Here is a 26,084-nt window from a genome sequence, read left to right as displayed (position 1 = left end):
AACGCTAATTACTGAACTCACCCATCCTTACATGCTTTAACCTCAAGACTAGTAGTTAACCTTGCATTTAAATGCACAAAGTTAACTTTTGATTTTTGTGAAAACTAACCTAATCTTGTATACAAACACACCAGTTTTTCAAACGCTGGTTACCCTCTCTGAAGTCAAAGGGTATAAGGACTTCAGGCACAGTTCAGGATACTGTGGATTTGATTCTCCCTCAAAGCTGTCTAATGACTGTTTTATGAAATTTACCGTAGTCAGGATACAGAGTATAAAAATGTGAAATTCATAAGTTGTTAAAGAGACTAAACAGTGCAATGATTTGGCATGAAATCAGCTTTCTGACTAAATGGTTGGAGGTGACAATTCAGCCAGTGGTGAAAGTTTTTAAGCAGCAAAACCCCAGAAGAGATAAGAGCAGTATCTGGCACTAGAATGCTTCCTTAGTTTTGGCCTGAGAGTCAGTTCTAGGTGTATCTCAAGACACAAGAAATGCATTAAGCCTATCTGTCACCTACTTCAGTAGCTTTCAGAGTAGACATCAGCCAGTTTTGACACCAAGGAATGTGTCTGGACAGCAAGACAAACTGCCCACATTTTATTTTTACAGACTAAAGTTGTTCAAATACAACATATCATGCCAGTAGGGAAGATGTAGAAAAACAATCCAAATGTCACACTGTTGCACAACTTCTGCCATACTAAATTATTTGCTTTACATTATCCACTCATTTTTCAGTTTGGGAGCAGCGGGAAGCTTGCAAGACATCCTTGTATGTATTACAATAATTTTAATGCAGACACAATTTATGTACTCTAAAGCCAAACAGTCTATCACCGAAACTCTTAACTCCAGAGAAAGTCAAAAATAAAAAATTATTAGCACGAACAAATGACACAAACCAAAGTGATCTAATACACCAATTCAATCTTTTTTTTTTTCAGCATTTAAACGAGTGGCCTCATATTTAATAGGCATCAAACACCTAAAACCAGCCTGCGAGTATCTGGAAGGAAGTAGGAGTTCTAATTTATACCCTCAAACACAGCGCGGAACCCAGTCACCTAAAAATAATAATAAAAGCAACCGAAAAAATGGAAGACAGACCCACACAGCCTCTTCCCCTGCAGCCTCTAAAGGCATTTTTCACGTTAAACAATTACTCACCCTAGCAACCTCTGCCTGAGGTGCGTTCGTTAAGAGTCACTGGACTTTGAGGCCGGGTCTGTCGCTGCGGCGTTCGGCCCCACCGCTCGCTGCCCGGGAGCTGCGGGGCCCCGGGGCGGGAGGGTCCCCGGCCCCAGCCCCGCCACCTTCCCCCACCGACACGTGTTCCCGACATAAACTTCCGGGTTGGGCTGGAATCGGCTGCGTAATCGTGTCCCAGGCACCACTTTTTGCGTTTTCAGACCTTCACCCCTTTAAAGGTCCCTTCCCCAGCCCCAGGAGCCCGGCGAGGGGCGGGAGGGCTGCGGCTCACGGCAGCCTCCGGACATTCCCCCCCCAGCCCCGCTTCACCACAGCGGCTCCATTTCAGACCTTCACAATTAACCCCGCCGCGGAAAAAGAGCGCACAAAGGCGAGCGGCGCGGAGCCGGCGGGCAGACGCCGCCGTCCCGATGCCATTTTGCCTGAGCAGGGCGGAGGAGGGAGAAGGGAAGCGGGGGGGGGGGGGGGAAGGAGGCTGCAGCCCCGTCGCCCCCCACCCCCGCCAACCGCTACCCAACCACTTGCCCGGAGCCGAGGGGCTTCGCCGCCCCCCTCCCCCCGCCCCGGTCGGCCCCTCCGCCCCCACACGGCCTCCGCCGCAAAGTTTGCCCGACTCCCGGGGAAGCAGCGGCTCCGCTGAAGCAGCGCCACCCGCCCCCTCACGCCCCGGGGCCCACCGGGGACCCCCGGCGGGGGCGGCCCGCGGCCCGCCGCAGGCTGATGGAGACGTGGAGCTCGCTGCCGGCACGGCGGCCTCTCCCCCCCCCCCAACAACAACAACAACCCGCCCCCTCCCCCGCCGCCGCCCGGTGCCTGAGGGGAGGGGGCCCCCGGGGGCGCCGCGGCGGCCCCGCCGCGCAGGGAGCGTCCCGAGGCGGCCGAGCCGGCCCGCCGCCAGGCGCAAAGGGGGGAGCGGGACTCACTCTCTCTCGCTCGCTTTACGGTCCTCCCGCGGCCGGTCCTGGAAGTCTCCGACGCTAGCCCCACCGCCCGCCGCTTTCTAACTCACGGCCGCCATCTTTGCCCTCCCTCCCCTCTCGCGGGGGAGGGGGAGGGGAGGGAGGCTGGGGCCGCCCGCCGCCGCGCACCACGTGACCGCCGACGCGCCTGCCCCCGCCCGCCGCGGCGCGCCCTCCCATCCCCACGTGACCCCCCCAGCCAGCCCCTGCCGCTAGCAGCGCGCTCCGCGACACGTGACCCAGCCCCCCTCCACCCCGGCCTCCCTCGTCACGTGGCCGGCTGCCGCCACCGTCTCGCGCCCATCCCCCCTCACCCCCCCCCCCCCCCTCGCCGCCGCCGCCGCCGCCGCGGGGCTTTGGCGCGCGCTCCCCCGTCACGTGGCATGGCGCTCCGCGTTCTTCCCAGCCGCAGCGGCAGGGGAAGGCAGCGAGCTCCCAGAGGAAAAACCCCCAGACCCCGGCGGCTCCAGCGTCCTCGGGCAGCGGCGTCCCCGCCGGCGGAACCAGCCCCGGGGGCGGCGGCCGGAGCCGAGCCGGGCCCGGTTCCCCGTGGGTGGGGGAGGGGAAGGCGGAGGCGAACAGCTGCGAGCGGTCACGTGATCCTGGCTCCTCCAAGATGGCGGCCACCGCGAGGACGCGCGAGGGCGCGCTCTCGCGAGATCCGGCGCTTCTCGAGGCATCATGAGGGGGGAGGGGGATAGGGGGCGTGAGGCGGGGATGCGCCGCGCGCAGGCGCGTCCTGTGTCCGCGCTGGGGTGGCCGTGTGAGGCGGCGCGCGGCGTTGGCGGGCGTTGTGAGGCGGGCTGGGGCCGCCGGGCTGAGGAGAAACGAGGCTGTCTCGGCCTTCCCGCCCGTCGGTCCCGTCCCGCTGCGGTTGGCACTGGTGTTCTGTGGAGCCGGGCCTGGGCGCCTCCACGTGAGAGCACGCTGAGGCGGCTTCGCAGGGCTCGGAGCTCTCCGGCGGGGTCGGTGCCTCTCCCCTGCCCTCGCAGTCCTGCGACCCCGGTGTTTCCCTCAGAGGAGCTTCCAGGACTGCCGTGGGAGAATGAGGGCTGGCGGAGCAGTGCTGTGGAGAGGGCCATCGCCGCTGGCCGGCCTTAGGAACGCCATGCCTGTGGGGATGTGCGGGCACATGAGTTTTCCCTTGCAAATATTTTACAAGCTGCTAATGCGAAATTTTCTGCTGCAAAAAGCTGACCATGTTTGAAAACGTGATGACTAACACTAGTTTTGCATTTGGGAAGCGCTTTTTAGCACTGAAGGCCCTCAGACTGACAAGAGTTTTGAAAAAGACAGTCTTCCATTAGAATGTTTTCCCAGTGGTGTAAGAATAGGAAAATTTTTACGAACTTTTACCACAGAATTGAAGCAGACAGAAATAAAGTGTGGACAGTCATGAAATCTGACTTGTGATGTTCAGTACTGCTCATTCGATTTTATACACGTTTACTTATTGTTGGACAAACTTCAGGATTAAAATAACCAATAAAGGATTAGACAGATTTACACTAAGCTATTTAAAGACAAAGCAACGTTAATTAAACTGACAAGTAATTGAGATTAATCAGTGATCCTTCAGACGCTAAATGGAGAAAAAGACAGCAGAAGTCTGGCCAGAGATGAGAAGAAAAACGACCGCTAAAATCTTGATTATTGCCCTCTACACACTTCAGATAAAGGCACAACGAAGTACAGTTCACATACGCTGTGTCTAACATTAAACGCATCTAAGCAGCTCCCTACAACCGTGGCAAGAAAGCGACCTTTTTGATGTTTTGAGTTGAAAAGGTAGTTATCCGTCAGGCCTGTGAACAGAGTTCGTGATCATCCTCAACTGGGAGAGGTGAGTAACCCCACCGGTGGCGATGACGCTTCCCACCAGCGTGAAATTAGCACGTGCAGAATTACCCGCAAGACCCTGTTTCCCTGGGATTTTGGATGTTGTAACGTAAAGATCTCACTGAATGCACTTTGTCAGAAATGCTCTTTTTTTTATCATTGGTAGATACTATTCTGAATGTAACTATATTTTATAATCTATCAAACGTAGTTAGCACCTACTGGCATTTTACTATACAACTTTATAAAATAACATTGCTTCACGTGGTGCTCAACCGTTACCCTCAGGGCATTGCTTTTACTTGCTTTGTAATGGAGAGGCCCAGCAGCTGAAACACAGATGGTCAGGATTTCGTCTTGTAAGAAATCTGTGTAAATGCTGTGATATTTATTTAATTGCAAATATGACAGGTGCTGTGTGAGAACTACAGCGAGAACTTGCTGCCAGGTGGAAATATTGAACAAGCATGTCTTGTTGGTATATTCGAAAGAAACTGAACTTTTGAATTCAAAGGTAACCCATCCTAAAAAAGAAGTTGTTTTTTTTTCTAAACCGGGTGAAGTGTTAATTTAGACTGAAGTTATTTACTCTGAAGATTTTCTTTCTTTTCTGAGCAAACCCAATGCCTTCCTTGTTCATTTTTCTTCCCTTCCCCCACAACACAATTTCACCTTTCCGCATTAAAACGTAGCGCTCTCCGGAGCTGCCCTTGCAGCAATATTTCGGTCACTGGGTTTTAAAGCTGGTCCTAGCGGGATTCGTGCTGCTCTCCCCCGTGTGAAGGAGTTGGCCTGGGCTTTCCCACCCACTGCACACCCCGAGTCACGGTGACCAGTGCTGGCAGACGCATCGCGTCCTCGTTTGGGCTGCAGCCTTAGGCGTGATGGCATCGGGACTTCCCCCCGGCACTGGCCTTTCGGCTGTAGCTCGCCGAGGAAAGCTAAGGGAGGCAAGCTCAGCGTGGTTTGTTAAATCATGGCGTCATCCCACCGTGCTGGCAGCAGGGGACAGTTCGAGATGACGTTGTTTTCTTTGTTTTTCCAGGGAAGAGAATGCCTTAGCTTGCTTTGCCCTCTAGCGGCAAACTCGATGGCTTTGTTTAACATATATCTACAAAATTAATATTAAAAACATCCAACCCCCAAAAGCTGAGCAAAACCACAGCGATGGTGTTTCCAGAGCTTTCCCAGGACATTAGGAACAGCGCTTCTCAACTACTGGAAGAAGGAAATCAGCATTACTAATTTATGAAGATATTTTTCCAGTCACATCCTAGCGATGTGAAAAGAACAGTGTGAACTGGGGTGGAAAAAATCAGACCAGTCTCTGCTAAGGGCTCCGGTGCTCTTCTGGAGAGCTTGGCGTAGCTGTCGTGACAGAGGAGCTCGTCAGCGTGGTGCCCAGCGGCTGGCAGCTGCTGGAGTTCACAGGAGAACACCTCACGCCCTGTGCTTGCCTTTCTGTGAAATGCCTACGTGTGCCTCGTTAGTGAGGATGCAGACACAAGAAACGATGGTGACGGTGCGGGGTGGGCTTGCTTTTGCCTTTTCTCGAAGCGCCTGTTTTTGCAGAGAGCCGTCGTGACGTGAGGAGAGGGAAGGCTGAAACGCCGCGCGGCCTTCCGGTCTCTCCTCTGCAGTTGCGCCACATTGGAGCCTTGGCCGCTCCCCTGCCACCAAGGGACAGCCCGGGAAGGACGAAGCCATCTCTTCTGGCCATTCCTTGCTGAAGTTGACACTGGGTTTTTTTTTTCTGTTGTTGTTCGTAAGAAACGGGGTAGTTTTCAGTTGCATCACGGTCCCAAACTGGCCGATCATGTCGCTGTAGGAACGCCCCAGAGACAACCAGCAGCCTGTGGCTGCAGATAAGCCGTCGGTGGGAAGCCGTGCCCTGCAACGATAGCGCTTTGGGGCAGCACACGTGCCGGGGACCCGCACCCCGGGGGCACGCAGCCAGCTGTTGGCAGCTGGGCCTGGAAGGGGCTGGCGCAGACAAGGAGCGAGACCAGTCGTGCGTTACTGCTCGGCGTAACGGTCCTGCGTGGAGCACCGGGCAGGCCCTGTGTGGTGATTTCCTAACTTCCACGATGACACCCACTGACGAAGCACCGTGCAGCGTCCCCTCGCGCTGCGTGCCCTCTCGCCTCGTCGCTGCTTCGCTCTTCGCAGTCGTGCTGTCCACACTGGGAGTGGTGTGGACGAGACCGGTCATAAGCTGCTGACCGGGGGCGCGGATGCCGGAGGCCGTTCCGGCTGGCCTGGAGACAGCTCTGTGGGTTTGCCACGTGTTGCCTGCCCCTGGCCGGGAACAGGGGGTCACACAAGAAGGGGTTTGGTGCTCAGTCGCCGCACCTGAGCGTTGTTTGTTCTGAGCGCGGAACCGACAGATGCGCGTTTCAGCCGCCGAGAGTTGAGCCAGACACTGCGTAGCTCCGCAGAGCTTTACAGTCCCGCTAGAATTAGAGGTATTGCGGCTGTGAGGCCCCCACGGCCGGGGAGGCAGGAGCAGGGATCCGTGCGCTCCGCGGAGGGGAGCGGGAGGAAGGGGTGAGGGAACCAACGGAACCGGCCCGCACCGGGCAGCACCGCGGGCGGGGTCCCGCTCCCAGCCGGGCGTCCTACCACGTGGCGGGGCCCTGCCGCGGAAGGACGTTCCTTCCCCGCGCCGCCAATCAGAGCGCCCGTTGCCCTTCGCACGGACCAATCGGCGCCCAGGGAACGCACATTTAAACCCCGTTCCCGGGATCTGCGACCAGCTCCGTGTGACAGAGCGAGGGCGGGGTGCGGCTCTGCGCGCCAATCAGGGGCGCGGAAGCGGTTATCGACAGGCGGCTACGCCAATGGGGTTGCGGAGGGGATCGCGGCGTCTCCCTGCGGAGCGGTTGGCTTCGGTGGGGAGCTCCTCGGGGACCGTCGGGGCAGCCCGGCCACGGGGGCCTCCTGGGCTGCCGGGCTGCGCCGCCGCCGCCATGGCGAAAGGTGCGCGGGCGCAGAGCCGGAGGGGCGTGGGGCCGGGGCCTCGGCGGGGCCGGGGGCGCGGCGGGCGGGGGCCGGGCGGCGCGGGGCATCTCCGCGGGGCGGATGCTCCTCCCGGGAGGCGCGGGGCGCCGGGGCCGGCGGGACTCCTCCCCCGCGCGGTGTGCGCAGCTCGCCGGGAAGGGGCTGGGCCGCCGCGGCTCGCCCTGCCGCATCCAGCCCTTTAAACATGGCGCAGGCCGCGGTGGCCGGGCGATGACCGCGGGCGGCCGTGCCGGACATGGCTCAGTCGCCGATCTTCCCCCTTTGCTCCTAGGGAAGAACATGCCCAAGGCCAGGGCGGGCGGCGCGGAGAAGGCCAGCTCCGAGAGCGCCGAGAGGAAGGGCCCCGGCCGCCCCCGGGCCGGCGGGGTAAGCACTGCCCGGGCTGGGGCGGGCGGCTCTCGGGGTCTGCTGCGCCCTCCACTTCCCCCGCGGGGCGAGCCAGGCGGCATGTGGGCTGCCCCGGGGAGCCGTGCGGCCCCGGGCGCCTGGCTGCTGGGGCTTCTCGGATCGTTCGCAAACCGGTTAACTTTAAGTGGAATCGGGCTCTTTCCCTGGCTCCGCGTGCCCAGCCGCAGCTGCCCTGCAAGCGCAGGGCGCTGCCGCGGCTGTCAGCGAGCAGCCAGGCCCTGGGCTCGGCAATCCCTCCATGCCATGGAAATAATCGTGGATATTGCATCAAACTCCCGAGCTCCTCAGCAGCCCTTCGTGTGCTCTGCTGTGCCGAGAAAACCGCTGCTCGCGAGGGTCTCAAGCCTGGCACAGACAAAGACGTGGCAGCCACGTCTTGGTTGCGCCAAGAGCGCAGCAGGCAGGGAGCTGGGAATGAGGGGAGGAAGCTACGCTGGAAAACTAGTTGTTGGTTTCCTGTTAAGGGTGTGTTGAGAGCCAGAAGGCTGTGCTGGCAGGTGGACTGCTGCACTTCGCTGCTGCTGCCTTGCTCCGGAAACACCCGGCTTTAAACTCTTCACTAAATCTTGAGAACTTTGCAGTGCAGGGTTTGCTGTTTGCGATTCTTAAAATGAAGTGCTTTCATAGTGTTTCATCCTTAAAAGCCCCATTTTTTTTTTTTTTTTAATAAGCAAGTCATGTCTTTCATAGGCCTTTTGGAAATATTGGGGCTCAGGGAGTGTCTAACTGACTGGCTTTTTCTCAGGCTGTTCTACTGTAATCTGTAGTAAAGTTTATTTGTGGACTGAGATTTGAGCCTTTAACTGGTCTTATTTTGTGTGTGAATTATGTACGCATTAAGTTTGTTATTCATGATTATGCTAATTATTAAAATTATCCTATGTATTCTATTGTGTGCTTTGTTTACTTCTTTTACTGTTTGTGTGACTACATATACTGGAGTATTTGTTTAGTCACCTATATTTGAGCTATTTTTTAACTAATTGGAACCTTTGTATGCTTTTCTAAAAAAATGGATGCATGTTTTTGTTGCTTGAACTGGCTTGCAATGTCTGAAAATTGCTTTTAGTTGAGTCAAAATACAGCCAAGACAAACTCATTCCGGCCAAGCTGCATCTGCTTGTCCAGACACTGAGATTTCGCAGTTGAAATCTGTGTGCCCTACACATGCTGTGTAGTCATGCTTGGCGAGGTGGCAGGAGGCGGTAAAAGCAAAGGTGACACGACTCCACTAAACTTTGGTAAATTTGATACTGCTCACTGCTGATTTCTTTGAGCCCAAGCCAGTGTACGGACTCTGGTCTCTGGTGTTTGACCATGCCAGAGGGTTTTACCATTTTCCCGGCTGGGCATAAGTGCTTTGTGTAGACTCTTTAATATTTCTTTTACCATGAACGACTTTTACACTCGATTTAGTGAAATATAGTGGATGAAAAGATAGTGTTGTTTATCTCCCAGACTTCACTGCGAGGTGTCATTCAAGGTAGACTGTGCAAAACTGATTGCTGTCTTCTGCGTTGCCCAGTAGAGCATATAATTAACTGCAGTAACATTTGACACCTCATGAGAGCGTTTGGGTAAGCTCATACCTCTGTGGCTATGAGGGCTATGTTCTAGGCTTGGGCAATTTTTGCTGTGTTATTAGTGTGTTTTTTGGCTTGCACTCTTTGAGGCCGCCTTCTTCCTGAGGAGCTCAGGGTTAGTTTTTTTTTTTAGCACCAGAGTTCATACTGTGAAGCAGAGGGTGAAAGCTGGACTTGGTTATGACTACCCCATCCTGCCACACTGCATATGAAAGTCCTCTTGGACGGAGAGTTTGCATTAGCAAAGCTCTCTGAGTGCTTACCACCATTTTGTTTCCGCTTAGTAGAAATAGCCACAGAGCAAGGGTGTCGCACTAAAGCGGTGTAACTTGCATGAGCGTGGTCAGTTGTCAGCCCTGGTCTTCGCAGCGTGTTTTGAATACCGATTTGATGTACCTGGCATTCCTGTGATGTACTGATTTTTTGTGTGGGTCTGTTCTAGGAGAATGTGTTTATTGGTCAATCCAAAATCTACAGCTACCTGAACCCTAACAAAACTCCTGGTGCTCGCCCCCCGCTTCAAGAAGAAAACTCTGTCATGTATCACGAGGTGAAATGTCAGGGCAAAACACTAAATGAAACCTACAGGAAAGGAGATGGTAAGATTGATCTTTGGATTGGTTGCCTCATTAAATGTGCTCCCTCCACCCCCAGTTTGAAGACTTCAATACATGGTCAAGAAGGCCAGGCAGCTCCCTTGACCCAGTTGCTTTCCCAGTCCTACAACTCTGTTGGCAGACTGGGACTCTACAAAGACAAGGGTGTCCTTGTCCTGTTCAAAACTCAGGTTATAGGTTTACCAGGCAATTTTCCTCTGTTTTTTGTCTAGCTATGTTTGTATTGTCTCCCTGGGTATAAAAAGCTAATACTTGCCTTGTCGATATGCCCTAATCTCCCTGCAATTCTGTTACTACTCTGTTTATTCAGGTCAGTGTTTGGCAGTTTCCTAATTACTTTGTTGGTCTGTTTTATTACCTAAAACTGGTTTATTCTATAATTTGACTACTTATACTTGTTTATATAAAGACAATTCAAAGTCAAATCAGGTACAAGGTAGAGGTACTAGTAGAAGAAGAAACAATTCTTAAATATTCAGGATGAAACAAAGGCAGTGAGAAGGAGGAGCACAGACTGTGGATGCTGAGTGCCAGGCTGTGTAGATGCTTCATTGTAGTAACTAGGAGTGGGAATGTTCCAGGAGTTTATGGAGGGGGGCAAAAAAAACCTGGCTTGTGTTTTAAAAGTGCATTTAACAACCTTAGTAATTTGTCAAAGTATTTTGACACAAACCCTTTTAGCAAGCAGGTGTTTTAAGTCCTACTCAACACAGGGAGTGCCAGGTTTTCTGGAAACTTAAGGCCTTTAGCTCCTAGTTTAGCTCTCCAATTTTGACAAGTGAAGATGGCTTTAGCTTGTCCCACTGCTGTGGCCTTGCAGCTGTGCTTCATTTCTCCAGTGAGGCTGAAGCATCTGTCTCAGCAGATGGGACTGTTAAACCTGGTGATGGGCTTTAAATAAAAACCTTATTCAGCTTTAAGTGATGCTCACCTACCTCTAAATCAGTTGGTTGAGCAGGAGGATGTGGTCATGTCAAGGTAGGATGTACGCAACCAAGAAAATGTTGGTTGTGTGTGGAGTAGAGTTCCTGTAAGTGCCAGCCCTTTAGCTCCTGTGGATTTTGTCTGAGTGGTGTTTGCTGCTTGGTACCAGCGTCCGCAGCTACAGATCACAGTAGTGCAGGATCCAGAGAGGCTTCGTCTCCCTTGTCACTGCGGGATGTTGATTAGCTTATGGCAACTTGATAATTTAGTATGCCAGATGCAAACTGTGCAGTTGTTTCAAATGCTGCACTGAAGGTGCTGCATGTTCAGGTTTGGAAAACTCCGACTTGCAAACCTAATGTGACGAAGTGCTTGGGCTCTGTTTTACCCTGTCTCTGCTCACCCCTCCCTCTGTATTATGTGTATTGTAGCAATGACTAGTCAGAAGCTGAGTAACAGCCTATCTAGGTTCTAGCAGAAAGAAATTGTATCATTCCCTTCCTCTTTCTCCTGTTTGACAGAACTAGAAACTTGGACTAGAAACCATTGGAATTCATTTAAAGCACTCTGGTATAGATGATCCTAAGTTCAGAGCCTTACTTTATTTTCCTGTCACCAGAAAAAAAGAATGGTGGCAATATAATTGAAGGTGCTATGAAATCAGAAGACCAGAAAGATAAAGAAGGTGGGTGCAATGCTTCGGTGCCCTTCTCTGATCAAAAGCAAGAAACTGTAGAAACTCAAAAGATGCCTCTGCCCTCAGACTGTGCTGATGAGGCCAATGCAAAGCCAGCTCAGAAAAAGATGGTTAAAGCAAAACGTGGACCAAGGAGAAAGTAAGTGACTTCTGGAATTGTAAAAGCTTTTCTTCAGTATGTCCTTTTGCACCAGGAGGCTTTGATCTGCATTTTTGCTTCAGGAACTACAGTCAGACCTGTAATTAATGTTACTCTTGTTGCCTTTAAGCAAATGGTTATGTTGAGGGGAGCAAATCTTGAGGAGACGTCTTTGTTTTCTCGAGAATAATGTATTTGAAAATACAGACCAGCGCCTAAAGTGTTTATCTACCTTGCAGAGGACTTTTGTTTTTCTTGAAAGCAAGGCTAGTGTACTTTATCTCAAGTGAAATACTTGCTCATCACCTATAGAAAAAGAAATTAATGAGCCGTTATGACCTACTTTTCTGTGGACAAATGGGAATGTATCTTGTCAGAAACAGAATATTAGATTAATTACAGTTGGAGGCTTCCTGGCTGAACTGATGCTCTTTCGCATGATATTGGAGTAATGTGACCCAACTTTAATGAATTCCTTGCAAGCAGTTTTCATGACCTAAATTTTAGAGTGCCTTCTGGCAGGGCACACAGGGGGGCTTCAGACTTGTAACGTGACCTCAGCTGGTTTCCAATGGCATCTCATTCTTCTTGTTAGAGAATTAGTACTGAAGTAGTGGAAATAACGTGAGGAAGAAAAGGGGATCTAGCTTCTGGCTTGAAGGGAAGAGTATTGATGAGAAACACTGATTAATATTGATCACTGTTCAACATACCAAGCTGAAAATAAAAATTTCTTACAGATGCCTCCATCCTAAGGTGACGCTTCACAAATAGTCTGAAATACACGTGTTCTCTATTTTTCTTATCCCTTAGAATGCAAGGAAGAACACCAAATCGGAAAGTGACAGATTATTACCCAGTTAGAAGAAGTTCCAGGAAGAGCAAATCTGAATTGGAGGTAGTGCTTCTTTGTTAAAGTAACATCACTTACAACGTTGCCGGTGAATTGAACGTTTGAGGAAGTGCATAACTATTTGTAAATGGTTTCCATTGGCCAAATACAAATACACTGAAAGTATTGTTAAGAACATTCTTAAAATTTGGAAATGCTGATCCAGTTCTTCTAGGGTAGAATCTAGCTGCTTATATATTTTGAGGGGCAGAAATCTGTCTCTTTACCATGCAGTTTTGCTAGAAATATGGGATGGTTTAGAAAAACGAGTGTTACTGGCTAATCATTTCCCTTTAGCTATAGAATAAGCTACAAAAAACTATCAACAATACTGTGGTTTTATTTGTTCTTATTTATTCTGCAGACTGAGGAGAGGAGGAAAATAGATGAGCTAATTGCAAGTGGGAAAGAAGAAGGAATGAAGGTAACTCTGATGCCAACTTGAGTAGCCGTATACTGTTTATAGACAGTATCTTGCTGTTACTCTGTTCAAGTAGAAAGTAGCAGAACTCAGTCTCAGAACTGCTGCAGTTCCTTCATGGTAAGATGGAAGTGCAGCAAAATTGGACCGTGCTGTCTTTCCTTTTGGATGGGCAGTATTTGGCTCTGAAGAACATGTACGGCCAGGCTCAGTCATAAATATTGAAGGGGCTTTACAGTTTTTACTGAAAATGCACTTGCTGCCTTTAGTATCTCATTTCTTGGGTTAGCTTCCAGGAGTGGGGTTAGATACAGCATCTTAATCGTCATGTGTTTTAAAGGTATCACCCTCTGTACTGTCTGTATGGTAACAAATTCTCTTAGCCCGTTTACAGCCAGTCGCTGTGGGTCTTCATTATGGTGCTTGGGATAAGGGGTTGTACTGGTTTTCCTCCCACTGCTAGCAAATACTAGTTATTGGGACCAGGTGCTTAGTGTTTGGGTTACTCTGATCACCTTTTTTAGAATTTAAAGCAGAAATGGCTCCTGGAAGTGCAGGAGAGCTGTGATTTTTGAAAAGCAGCAGCCTGCCGCTCACACTGTCACATCTACGACAGCAATAGGAGAACTTTCTTGGAGTTGTCCAGTTTACAGGGGGAGGCAGGAATGATAAAGTATTCTGGTGGGTGATAAGTGTAATTTGTGATCAGTTTTTCTGTTCCTCTGTTTAACCTGTGCATGCTAATGGTGACAGTGAACCTGAAGTGGAAAAGCTTACTGCCGCAGCTAATACGGAGTTTAAAAGGAAAACCAGAGAACTCTTCTCTGTGTGTGGTCTACTTAAAGTAATTCTTAGTTCTTTGATTAGAAGACTTTGTATCGAAATACCTGGTAACTGAGTGTGTCCCGAACTCCTCCTATATTTCTTCCACAATGTTGTGCATTGTGCATCTACAGCTTTGTCTGCAGTACACACAAATACCCTGCTGTAGCATTTTGTTAATGTGAAATCACTCGTTTCCTAGTAACTTGCATGTAAATACTTTCTAATTTCCTAGCTAGTTTTCCTTTCAACTCAACAGATTGATTACATCGATGGTAAAGGGAGAGGAGTAATCGCTACTAAACACTTTAATCGAGGAGAATTTGTAGTTGAATATCATGGGGATCTCATAGAGATCACTGATGCTAAAAAGCGAGAAGCTGTGTATGCTCAAGATCCATCCACAGGCTGCTATATGTACTATTTTCAGTACCTCAGCAAAACGTACTGGTAAGTTTCTCTTCCCTTAAGCGTGGTAGTTGAGTGACAGAGGCTTTGAATGCTGCTAAGTCTTGTTTTCTTGAAAGAAAAAAAAATAGTGGGAACCATGAATTAGGAAATCTTTTTGGAGCACTCTTTTGTGGTCCAAGAGCCTCCTGTACCTCGGGGCTAAAAGGAAGGGCAGGTGACTCAAATCCCTGTCCCTGCAGTACAGCACAAGCTATGTGGAGACTTGTATCTGCTTGGATGAGACTTCTGCCTCTGCTGTGGACTTCTACCTAAATTCATTCACTTGTGAAATTAACTGTTTTTCTTGAGTTGCAAGGATTTTATTTCAAAAGCAATATGGACAAACTCTCTGGAAGAGTAACGTTTCCTTCAGCTGTCTTTGGATGGGTCGTCTTCTTTCTCTGGTACCTGACACCCACCCCACCTGTATGCTTTTTCACTCTATTTGCCATTTCATTTGCCCTAAACTCCAGTCCTCTCTAAGCAACTACTCAGTGTTCTTTCCTCCTCGCCTGATATTACTGGATACTGGAGTGTGGGTCACTTAACTTGTATATTAATTACCTTGAAGCGCCTGATATGCGGAGTGTCTGAATTGCAGTCTGGATGCTACAGTGATCGCTGCCATAACAATTCTTTGTGCAATGAGAGGCACTAGAGCTTCAGCATCCAGGTCTCTGGAAGTTGGGCATGTAATATTTAGGCATTCTCAGCCTTCCATGTGAGTAGAGACTCTTGCTGGCTTACTCAGCGGATGCTATTTAGCTTGGACGCAGCCTTCCTGAGGGGAGGGTGTTTAAGGTATGAAGCCTTTCTGGTGATGTTCTACATCTGGATTCTGCTATTCCTCATGAACAGTTGGGAGCTGCTTGGAAGCAGGCAGCTCAAAAACATAGTCCAAAGTTGCCCATTTTCTGGATTTTGTGCTAACTTAAAAATCTCCCAGAATTGCTTTAGTTTACCTGCGTTGCCATGTTATGTGCTGTCTGTTTAAACGTGTGAATATTCTGTAATGTTCTGGTTTTCCTTCATTTTTCAAGCCTTGTGTGGATTCCTCGTCTTTATCTAATTTGCAGTTTGGTTTTTGTCCACAAATGTGATTGTGTGAGGTGCAGCAATCCTGCATTCTGTTCTTGTTCTTCCAGTGTTGATGCTACAAAAGAAACGAATCGTCTGGGAAGACTGATTAATCACAGCAAATGTGGCAATTGTCAAACAAAGCTTCATGACATTGATGGTGTGCCTCATCTCATACTGATAGCTTCCAGAGACATTAAAGCGGGTGAAGAACTGTTGTATGACTATGGAGACAGAAGCAAAGCTTCCATTGAAGCTCATCCATGGCTGAAACACTAATTCATCTTTGTTTGGGGTTTTGGTTTTTTTTGGACTGAGTTCTCTACTAGGAGTCAGTGGAATTTTTTTCCCTGTCCGCACTTCCCTCAGCTTTTAGTGGACTGCTTATGGTGTTCTGAGCTCCTTAAAAACTACTTTTTTGCTTTGCAGTATTTAAAATACCTATTACAGTTTTCCAGGCAGGCTTGAATAATTGAACCTAGATTGCCAAAAGTTTTATATCATAAAAGGAAACCCTCCCTAAAATTTGAATACTTCTGCATAGTGACCAGTGCCACTTGAGCATGCAGTCAGACTTGCACAGAAACTTAATCACTGGGGTTGCGCTTCTGCTTTTGCAGTGAAATTTCATGTTCCGCTCTGTGGGACGATGAACTTGGCGTTAGCTTTACGACAGCAGAGATACTTCTGTACTCGTACATCCAATGGCGTGACTGCTTGTCAGACTGCTTTTTACAACCCCGTGCTGACAGGCTTCTTGGAGATGGATGCTACTATTGTTCTCAAATAATTTGTCGTAGGGATCCAGTTTTTTCCAGTGTCATATCTCATGGTGGCAGTGAACTTTAAATGCACTGGCGGTGAGGGAAATGGATGGTAAAATTTGGCTGCTTTCTTCAGAGAAATGACTCCAAGCCAAATGAGGATGGATTTTGATAGACTGGGTTAATAACTATTAGAAATGTGAAGACGGAACTTCACAGTGAGAATCAATGTTTGATGTTACTTATTTTCTAAAATTTAAGATGGTACCTTTTTATAGTTGATGGCTGATTCTTGGAGGTGTCTCCCAGAGGATTTTAAAGAAGTAAAAGATCTCTCCAAAAATCTTTTTATTACCTTCCTATGCTAATTAGCCACATCAGAAGCTATTTATTTACTGTGAATGCTTGAAGTAGAGCATGGCGGTTCCAAAAATAGGAGTCATCTTCATATGCAGCTTCAGACTGTAACAATGGAGTTCATGCAATGAAGAAAGTAGATTCCTTATTGCCTGGTCCTGTAGGTCTGTCCAGCATGGTCTGGTCCCACTGTCTTAAATGGGAGTTGAGCGCTTGGCATCTGGCGGATGTTTGTGACATTACTGTTGGAGAACCAAATCTGTGGTATAGGCGGGCAATACAATGCAGGTCCTTTATGTTAAAGATGAATTCTTACCAGTTGGAATTTTTGCCAAGGCAGGCTTGGCACGTGTGTAGATGAAAAATGGCTGTGAGCCATTGGCCACGCTTGCTGCTGGAAGATGTCAGCAAGGGATCTGTGGCTCTGTTCACGTCTTCTGTTCCTTATGTCTTGAAGGCTGCTGCTGTTCCAGCTGATGCCCTCTAGGACAATCTTACGTGCTTGCCTATGTGATAGGTCAAATAGCAGCAACATCCTGGTTGTATGCTCCAGCAGCAAGAGAGGTGGCTTAGTGATGTATTTTTTAAATTAAAAACTTGAAGACAATGTCTCTGTAAAATAAAGAATATATTTATTATTGATGAAGTGGCTGCTATAGTACCTGTCTCCGTTGCAGATCATTAGCATTTCGAAAGAAAGCTGTGAAAATCATTAGCCGTTAAATGCTTTGTATTATTTACCGCTGAACACAAGGCAAGCTCATCAGAGACAGCCTGTGTACTTTCAACATTTCTGAAGATTTAACTGGAGACCTGTTACCTTACAGGTACTGAGTTACAGGTAAGCTTGGTTGGCTGACTTCATTTGTGTTGGTACGGATTTTTTTTTCTCTGGTCTCGGTAACAGAGACCACAGCAGTGTACAGTATCCTGTTTCACCAGAGCACTTCCCATAAGTCAAAATTGGAATAAAATGCTTCTTTTTTGTTTTTTTTATTTAAATGTTTGCTCTGTATTAGGTCAAACAGCTTAAAACCTCCGTTCTTCCGCATCACTTTTGTAAATAAGAAAGGGGAAGGATCTCTCCCTATTTTACATGAAAAGAAAATTGTCTTTTCTGAAACGCTTAACTGGTAATCGAGTAGCACTGCATCAGAAGATGGTAATAAAGCTGATGTTGCACTGGATATGTATCCTTTACTTTTCTAGGAACTGATATATATATCTCATAGATCTCAAAATACTTTTTACATAAATATGCTATTTGGATTTTTCTCTGCCTTTATAGGAAGGCTTTGTCTTTTAACAAAGTGTAGAGCACTTAGTGGGGAAAGATGCCCTTGGCTTGGGAGTTGAACTGCTGCCGTCAGGCTCATGGGGCTTTGCCGGGGCAGCGGTGTTGCTCCAACAGGACTGCAGCCACTGCTGGTGCAGCCACAGCCGAGAAGTGTGCCCCCCTTTGGAGGGAAAGCTGTGCGGCTCCTCTGCCTGGCACCAGTGTGGATGCGAGACTGATGGTTCCAGAAAAAGACTTGCCCAAAAAGTTTGAGGTGCTCTCTAACTGGTGAACTCCTACTTTTTTTTTTCTTAATAAAGAACATCTTCAATAGTAAAATGAAAAGAATAATTGCAGCTTTCATTGACTCCTTCCACTAACTGCAAAGAGTGGCCTAGGGCTACGTTGCACTCTTCCGTGCCTCCGTGGCAGGCAGTTCCTTTTGCATGGCTCTGTGTAATCTGTGCAGTTTATTACCTGAAGTTGTTTCATTAAGGCTCCGCAGAGTGAGCGGTGTGTTTTGGGGTGTAGGTCCTCCTCCCACCTGCCTTTTAAAGGAGATTGGAAAATACATCTCTGGATAAACCACAGACGAGGATGGTGTTCGGAGCACATGTGAACAGCTCTCTTCAGCTCCAAGGTGTATCCTGGCTGCTGCTGATGCACGGTAGATTGATTGGGGGGGTTTGTGGTGGGTTTTTTGGGTTGTTTGGTTCCCCCCCTCCCCCAAACACGAATCCTCTACTAAGGAAATGCAGTAACTCCCTTCCCTGCTACCGTGCTCTAGAAAATATGTCACGGGGACATGGCCTAGGCTTATTAGTATTTTGAAGAGGGCAAAATTACTTCAGCAGTTCTGTGCCTGGCTAAACCAGCTTGCTTAGGTCAGACAGCTTTGATGTTGCCTTGCTAACATACAATTGCTAACAAATTCTCTCTGAAAGGACCCTGCAGTTCTACCTGCAAAGGTGCATTCGCATTGTGCATCTGAGCGGACGTGTGAAGTGTCCTACATTTTTCATGCTGCCTAGTGTGTGAGAGGGAATCAAAGGATTTCAGAGCCTGCTTTCACTTCTGAAGAGAGTAAGATCATAGTTTGATACCTGTCACTGCTCCTTTTATGTCTGTTCAGACTTTCCTGCTCTTGAAATTCTGCTTTTCTAAACGTGGAACCTAATTGGTATATTTCAGGCTTCTTTCCTATTCCTCTGTTTGCCCTGTATGCTTCCACTAGCGATAAATCTCATTACTTGGGCTAATACAGAGCTTGTGACAGTTGACTGAAAGAACAGAGCTTGTGAAAAATACAACTGTCTACCCCAGGAGACCTACAGCTGTCAGAAATTAAATGCTTGGTGCATCTGTTCCAGTTTGAGCATGTCTGCACCTCTGAAAAGACATCAGTCCTTCATGGTGGCAGAGCACGATGCAGCAGCTTTTCTTCCCTTGCTGTGCTCTTCTCTGCCATCTTTCATCCCGGCCCCAAACGGCCCCTCCTGCGTGTGCGGGGGCTCTGCTGTCACAGCCCAACTGCGCCCTCCTTTGCTGGGGCGGGACAGGCTGCTGCCCCCAAATCGCCCATCTAATGCAAAGAAAGACCCAAAACAAAAAACGATGCTGGGGCTTTCTTCAAGCAGTTCTGTGTTTGCAGAAAGAAATTATCTTGTGCTAAAGAGCAGTGGGGACTGCAAACTGAATGGGTTCTTCCTTCCCAGCACCTCTCTGCAACTGCCCTTGTCAATGGCACGTTGCTCTTAAAGACCTTCATCTTGCAAAATCATCTGGGCTGAGCATTTTGATAGGTGGACAGGATAAATAACTGGTAGTACAGATCATCACAGGCTCTTTTAATAAGAATAAAAATCATCTTTGTATAAATGTTTATTCTCAACATGTGGGTAATATCTGGCTGGAATCTAAGAAATACAAAAAGTGTCTGTCTGTCTGAAAGAGTTTCTAAACCAGCAGAGTAAAATCTGTTCTGGAGGAATATTATACAACACCATTTTTATGAGATTGCTTATCCTTTACAGTACGAGTGATGCTTTGTCTTCCAATCATTGACGCCCCTAATGCCTTAGGGGCTCTCATCAGTGCCATGTCTCAGCAGAAGTGGTCTCCAGGATACTCATTTTCCATGTTTAAAAGAGAACCTAAAAAAGAAAAAAAAAAAAGGGCAACAAAAAGGAAACAATGTACAACTGGAAAAGCAGGAACATGCAGTCAGATGGCCGCATCGACGCGTTCTGCTATTTTGGGGAACTTTCGGGGCGCAGCCTGAGCGTGTGGGTACTGCGTACAGCTGCTCCATACAATGTGACCAAACCTCCAGGGACAGCTGGCGTGTTCCCACACACGAGCCTTCATGCGCTAGCAGGGGAGGCAAGCAGCACATAGTTTTGCTCTGAAATGCTTATTTTTCCTAGGAAAAAAGTGATGCCCCACTTAGCCTGGGTGGAGGTCACCTTCCTGTGGAGTGCTTTTTCCACAGGGAAGGATTTCTTGTGTTTTAATTTTACAGGGAGAGGAGGAGAAAACAATATCCAGCCAGCTAGGCCAAGGTTCAGAATTCATCCCCGGTTCACCAGGTACGAAGCATGCCCTATTCTTCCCTGTTCTGCCCAAAAAAAGGTGCAGACGAACTTACAGCCATTTGATGATCGTCTTCTCTGCGGTGTCCTTGCTGGTGGCAGGGCTGCTGCCACTGGCCTCTTTTTCCGGTTCTTCAGTTTGGTCCCTTCTCTGTGAGATGATCCCACTGGGAAGAGAGAAGAGGGTTTGTTTATTTTTCATGGGTTTGTGCATGGCGTGGCAATGCCATGTCAAACCCTCACTGGGTGGCCTGGGACGTGGCTGAATGGGGGCTCGCAGGACAGGGATGGCATCCGGGGTTATTTCTTGGAATTAATTGCTCTTCTTTTCCTTAAATGCTGCAGTGTAGTTTTGCTTAGGCTGTGCTTTAAAGAGAACACCAAAAAAGCAATGAGCTGACTTCTCCACACAGGACGAATGGCAAATCGTGACAGGAGTGGAAGGGAAGTGTAATTACACGCTGGATTTGTACAAGAGTCCAAAGAAAACAGCAGGGTGCAGACAGGGATGGTGAGTTTCTGTGTGGGTGGGTCTGCGGTACCTTCAGCGCAGCCACGAAGGCACGCACCGCGCGGCTGGGACAGGTGGGAGTTCCCAGCTTCCCTGCAAGGCAGGTGCCCATTCCCCTTTCCATCCTAGAGAGGAGAAAAAAAAGGCTTTGCCTGAGCTGTAGATTTTGTCATCCTGCTTCGATGCTGCCACGCTCTACACGGGTGTAACTGCCTGCTTCAGGGAAACGCTTCAGTTTTACCAAAGGATGTTTCCCCTCTTGGAATCGGGTTAGATTTTACCAGCTCGCATACTACGCTATGTTTTCACAGCTTGCCAGCTTGCTGTCCTGAGCTGACCTCATTTATCTGGAGAGCTGAGTGGATCACAGCTTGTGACTGCAGTAGCTGAAGGCTGGAAGTAGCTAAGCAACACCCGTCTGGACCTTGGAAATGAAAATAAGGGAGAGCATCTAGAACCCGGTGTTTCATTCATCTGGCACAGGGTCACTCTGTGGCAGGTTCTCTTAGAGAAACGGGACCGTGAGCAGTTTGTGACGCTGCAGATCTCTAATGTCTGCACAGTAACTTCTACTCAGAAATCGTGACAAAAAATGCAACCCCCAAGCATCGTAAGTCACTTTAAGCCGTTCCCTGGGAGGATATCGGTTACCTGGTGCTATACAGAGCTGATTTCCAATACACACAAGACATTTTAGAACACGTATTTATCCTATTCCCCTGCACAGCTCCTCTTTATGGCCGTACAATTATAATCAGTATTTTCTCTGAATGTTTAAAGGGAGGATGGTTTTTGGCTTAAGCTGTAACGCTGAATGAGGAGACAACCACACAGAATTACTTGAAGTGAAAAGCAGCCTTGACGCGCTCTCTGGGTGCACAGCACCGTGACTTAAGTCACCCAAAACCTGAAAACATTCACACTGTTAATCTTTAACTCGTCCTGGAACAAGCTGTGCGACACAGCCAGGAAATCAAAGCAAGCAGCCGTTCGCGGGCCGCCCAGCAGCGGCAGGCAGTCGAGCTGGGGAAGCAGTGCCTGATGGTGCGGTGAGAAGTGCTCCCAAGCAGTCTGTAAACCGACTGCTGGGATTTAAGTTCGACTTCTTGGCTGAACCTGCCCGTTACGGACGAGGCAAAGGGCGGGCTTACTGTATCTAAGGGGTTGTTGCTGAGCTATCTCGACAGAAATCGAGTGTGCTCAGACATTTTGTTTCTAGATTAAGTAGTTTCTCGCCCCAAAGAGTTTAAACTACAACCTGATGATGAGGGGAAGAGCAGCCTTGGAGGTGAAGGAATTGGCAGCACCGAGAGCAAGGCCCTTCCTCCATCCCACCCTTTGGCTCGCACGGATTCTCCCAGGCTGGTCCCTTCTGGAAAGACCAAAATCCTTCTCTGAAAGCACTTGCTTTGCATAGTTCAAGTGCACAATCCTCTGCTGGCAGTCTTCAAAAACCCCCGCAGCTTATCTTGAATGATGATGAAAGGGCCTAAGACTGCTTTCTCGATCAGCGCCGTACCCGCTGCGGAGCAGAGGAGCCGTAGGCAAGCCAGCGTCCCCCACGGCAAGCCGGAGGAGGAAGGAAATTTTGACTAAAGCTGAGGTGGAAACCCCCGTGCTCGTTGGTACGTGGCGTGGCTTTAGGCAAGAACAGAACGCCTGCGCCTGCTGCCATTGCGTAAATGCGCTCGCGTGCATGAGAACCCAGCTGGGATGTGGAGCAGGAGTGACTGTACGTGGGCTTACGGCAGGGCAGTTACGGGCATGGGCTGCCAACTGCACAGAGTAAGAGTTTTAACATTCTGCTGCGTGGAGATTTCATCATTCCCCCATTTTTTTTTGCTCATTTGTAGGCTCTTGGGAGCACCGGTGTCTCTTCAATGCCTAGAGAGTGCCTGGCCCAGTCTAGGTGCTCAAACCTGCTACGCTGATCCGGTAAGCTCCCCAGACAAGAAGTAGTTGTTACTGGTTCTTTGCTGACTTCAGGATATACCTCTTATAGCACTGCAGCTCCTCTTGCGCCACAAGAAGCTGAGCTTTCAGCTGGTTACGCTCTTGCAATACATCTCGCAGCTCCTGTAATGTGAACCGGGGGCGATTTGGATCCGTGAGGTCGATTACCATTTTATCCGGTCCAAGGTTGAGCTGTAAAATAAATGGTGGTGGTCATGATCTTGCCCTCCTAGAGTAAAAACCTCTGAATTTTATGAATATATAGTAATTCTTAGAATCAGCATGCATTCATCGCAATCCTGATTGTTTCCAAGCAGTTCATTATAATTTTTCTTATTATTTTGTAACTCCCTTGGGGTCTGTATTTGCCAGCCAAGTGCAGGGCCCAACTGTGATGGGCTCTGACCACAGCCAAAAGCAAAGTCTCTGCCCCAAAGAGTCTGCCATCTCGTTTGCCCAGAAGCTGCTCTGATCTGCTGCTCTGGTGCTGAGAGAGGCTGAGCAACCTGTCTGACGTCGCACCAGAGCTCTGGGGCAGAGAGAGGCGAGAGCTGAATTCTCCTTTCCTCGTTTCAGACCTTTGTGGTAATGGCTTTTTCGCCCACAGACATCATTTTCCCTTGCAGAGAGTAACAAAGCTTCAGCGTTTGTGTAAGCGGCGAATTGTCTTCATAGGCCAGCGCCGCGTGAGAGCTGCAGAAGGGTGGATTTGGGCTCTGTGACGGTGCCGGGCTGTGCCCGAGCCCCTCTGCCCACACGCTGCTGCGCTGACACGCGATTCGTCGCTGCAGGGGAACCGGAGCGAGAGATCAGCACTGTGCCTTGGGCCAGCCAAGATCCCCCTGCTCGGGCAGAGACTCCTGCCCTCCGAGACTCATTCCGCTGCCGTAAAAGCGACTGGTGACTGCGGTGAAGGCGAACCCTGATCCGTCTGCTGTCAGGGTGGGTCTCATGGCGCGTCGGTGGCCAAGTGGGCAGGCCTGGGGTGTGCGGAGAGAAACTTCACACCCCACAGAGAGTTATAAAGCAGGTACAGAATCACAGCACGGTAGGGGTTGGAAGGGACCCAACCCCCTGCCAAAGCAGGGTCACCCAGAGCAGGCTGCACAGCACCGTGTCCAGGCGGGTCTGGAATATCTCCAGAGAAGGAGACTCCACAGCCTCCCAGGGCAGCCTGGGCCAGGGCTCCGTCACCCTCAGAGGGAAGAAGTTCTTCCTCATGTTCAGCTGGAACAGTTTGTGCCCGTTGCCCCTTGTCCTGTCCCTGGGCACCCCCGAGATGGTACAGGGAAGGGGCCTCGGGCACCGGTGCCAGCCGCACCACTGAGCCCCGAGCCGGCACCCACCTGCCGGGCACTCCCCCGGGACCCCTGGGCCCGCAGCTCCTCCAGCTCCCGCCGCAGGCTGTCCCGCTCCAGCCGCAGCTGCTCCGCGGCCAGGCTGCTCTCGCTCACCAGCGCTTCCAGCATCTCCAGCACCCTGACCACCCTGAACTGCAGCCGGGCCAGGGCGGCGGGCAGGGGCCGCCCGGCGCTGAGCTGCAGCAGGTCCCGGCCCACCACGGAGGAGATGTCGTAGACATCCCCGGCCGTCAGCTGGAAGGGGCTCTTCTCCAGAGCCCTCTCCGGGCCGCCATCACCCTCCTCCTCCTCCCGGCCCCGCTGCATGCCCGCCAGCTTCCTGCCCCGGGGAGGGCCGGGCCGGGCGGTGCTGCCGGCGGGGCCCGCGGGCGGAGCGAGTCCTCCCGCCCCCGGCGGTTTCCATGGAGCAGGCCGCGGCCCCGCGCCGCTTCCCGCCCGGCCCCGTTCCCTGAGGGGGGAGGTGCCGCCCGCCCTCCGCCGTGAGGGGACCGCGCGGAGGGGCGGTGCGGGGCTGCGGGTGCCCAGAGAGGGCCCGCAAGGGAGGTAAAGAAGGCAGCGGCGGCTCCTTGCCGGGGCTAGGGGGAAGGGGCGGAACCGGGCCGGGGCCCGGCGGAGCGGGAGGAGCCGCCTGCTCGCCGCGCCGGGCGAAGGGAGCGGGGCGGCGGCGGGGACCGCGGGCGGGGAGAGGCCTCGGGGCCGCCTGAGGCCGGGGGAGCGGGGCTGGGCCGCGGGGGCCCTGGGGCGGGTCCGGGCCGGTCGCCGGGGCTCTGCGCGGGGAGGGGGGGGTGGACTCGAGCAGCCGCCATGTTGCCGGCTGGCTGAAGTCCGTCGCCCTGCGCGGGTTCCTGCGTGAGCGACGCTGTGCGGCAGCGCTGACGGGGCCTCTCGCGCTCCCCACTCGTCTTCCTAAAATACCCGCGCGTCTGTGCCACGCACGGTTTGTTCCCGCTAGGCAATGACCGACTGGGCCCCCATCGCGAAGGAGTACGACCCCCTGAAAGCCGGGAGCATCGACGGCACGGACGAAGAGCCCCACGACCGCGCCATATGGAGGGCCATGCTGGCGCGCTACGTGCCCAACAAGGGAGTGACCGGAGATCCTCACCTCACCCTGTTTGTGGCCAGGCTCAATCTTCAGACAACAGAGGAGAAGTTAAAGGAGGTCTTTTCCCGGTACGGAGACATCCGAAAGATCCGACTGGTTCGAGACCTGGTCACGGGATTTTCCAAGGGTTACGCCTTCATTGAGTACAAGGAGGAGCGTGCTCTCTTGAAGGCCCACCGAGATGCCAACAGGCTGGTTATCGATCAACACGAGATCTTCGTAGACTTCGAGCTGGAAAGAACTCTCAAAGGATGGATTCCTCGGAGGCTGGGAGGTGGTTTTGGAGGCAAAAAAGAGTCCGGGCAGCTACGGTTCGGAGGACGGGACAGACCTTTCCGGAAGCCCATCAATTTGCCAAACATGAAGAATGATTTCTACGGAGAAGGATCGTCAGAGAAAAGAAACTGGTCTCGTGAGGGAGCGAGGGACTGGAGAACAAGAGACCGAGACCACGACAGGAGCAGAGACAAGCGATGGCCGGAAAGGGAGCGGTCGGGGGCTTGGGGTGAAGGTGAGCGAGAGAGGGACTCCAAAGAGGAGAGGAGCAGAGGGAGGGAGAGGAAGGACAGAGACAGGAAGGACAGGGACAGAGACCGCAGCAGGGAAAGAGATGCCAAGAAACAAAGAGACGATGACAAGCATCGCTAGGTGACAGTGCCCTGCTGTCGGGGTGTGGGCCCTGCTCTGACATCCACCGCGCTCCAGTGGCAGACGCTGCCTTCAGCGTGGGCTGCGAGCGGTGTTCCCGCAACAAGGAGCTGCGCTGGTTGCTTCTGCCGGTAGCTCTCACCTGCTGGAAGCGCTGCAGTTCGGCTGCCAGCGCGGTTACAGCGCCTGTTGTTGAATCGTTCCTCAGATCAAATAAACTTTGCTGTCCATGTTTCTGAACCGGTGAATGCTGTAAGAAACGCACCGCGTGTACGGGCGTCCCACCTGGTACCCAGCGGGCTGCCTCGGTGAGTCGTCATGAGAGAGCTCGGCATTTAATCATTTCTGTGCCAGGTGTCCAGTCGCGTTTAGTCAGACAGACGCCCGTTACGAAACAGGCGCTTGTTGAAGAAATAGCGATGAAACGGCAACAATGAAAAATGTGGCCCAAACCAG

General features: G+C 50.8%; 4 protein-coding genes across 6 annotated transcripts in view; 2 read left to right on the top strand and 2 right to left on the bottom strand.

The window, feature by feature from the left end:
* The window catches only part of SBNO1 (strawberry notch homolog 1), a 36,816-nt gene extending 34,503 nt beyond the window's left edge, over positions 1 to 2,313 (bottom strand). Inside the window, exon 1 of one of the 2 annotated variants that reach the window (XM_075435106.1) lies at positions 2,137 to 2,313. The gene's annotated coding sequence lies outside the window, so the exon portion shown is untranslated. Of the gene's footprint in view, positions 1 to 1,171; positions 1,656 to 2,136 lie in introns of those variants that run through there. The other variant, XM_075435107.1, reaches the window with a different exon arrangement.
* A 4,492-nt stretch (positions 2,314 to 6,805) lies between these two features.
* Positions 6,806 to 17,742, top strand: KMT5A (lysine methyltransferase 5A). 2 transcript variants are annotated; one of them, XM_075434856.1, is made up of 9 exons: positions 6,808 to 6,990; positions 7,304 to 7,398; positions 9,466 to 9,622; positions 11,184 to 11,249; positions 11,328 to 11,400; positions 12,214 to 12,298; positions 12,657 to 12,716; positions 13,795 to 13,985; positions 15,131 to 17,742. In XM_075434856.1, the coding sequence occupies exons 1-9, from the start codon at positions 6,852 to 6,854 to the stop codon at positions 15,339 to 15,341; spliced, it is 1,077 nt and encodes a 358-aa protein (XP_075290971.1). In that variant the 5' UTR covers positions 6,808 to 6,851; the 3' UTR covers positions 15,342 to 17,742. The 2 variants fall into 2 exon arrangements, with proteins under 2 accessions (XP_075290970.1, XP_075290971.1); XM_075434855.1 differs by having other exon boundaries at positions 6,806 to 6,990; positions 11,184 to 11,400; positions 15,131 to 17,741.
* A 1,558-nt stretch (positions 17,743 to 19,300) lies between these two features.
* RILPL2 (Rab interacting lysosomal protein like 2) lies at positions 19,301 to 24,235 on the bottom strand. Its single transcript, XM_075435122.1, has 4 exons — positions 23,861 to 24,235; positions 22,555 to 22,706; positions 20,107 to 20,217; positions 19,301 to 19,612 (listed from the first exon to the last, which is right to left on the bottom strand). Exons 1-4 carry the CDS (start codon positions 24,179 to 24,181, stop codon positions 19,588 to 19,590), a joined length of 609 nt encoding a protein of 202 aa, XP_075291237.1. The 5' UTR covers positions 24,182 to 24,235; the 3' UTR covers positions 19,301 to 19,587.
* SNRNP35 (small nuclear ribonucleoprotein U11/U12 subunit 35) lies at positions 24,225 to 26,081 on the top strand. Its single transcript, XM_075435121.1, has 2 exons — positions 24,225 to 24,418; positions 24,828 to 26,081. The coding sequence occupies exon 2, from the start codon at positions 24,831 to 24,833 to the stop codon at positions 25,626 to 25,628; it is 798 nt and encodes a 265-aa protein (XP_075291236.1). The 5' UTR covers positions 24,225 to 24,418; positions 24,828 to 24,830; the 3' UTR covers positions 25,629 to 26,081.
* The last annotated feature ends 3 nt before the right edge of the window (positions 26,082 to 26,084 follow it).

The sequence above is a fragment of the Opisthocomus hoazin genome, chromosome 13 (assembly GCF_030867145.1).
Source record: "Opisthocomus hoazin isolate bOpiHoa1 chromosome 13, bOpiHoa1.hap1, whole genome shotgun sequence".
Taxonomy (NCBI): domain Eukaryota; kingdom Metazoa; phylum Chordata; class Aves; order Opisthocomiformes; family Opisthocomidae; genus Opisthocomus; species Opisthocomus hoazin.
Note: the sequence above shows the minus strand (reverse complement) of the source record. Positions and strands in the feature narration are given on the sequence as shown.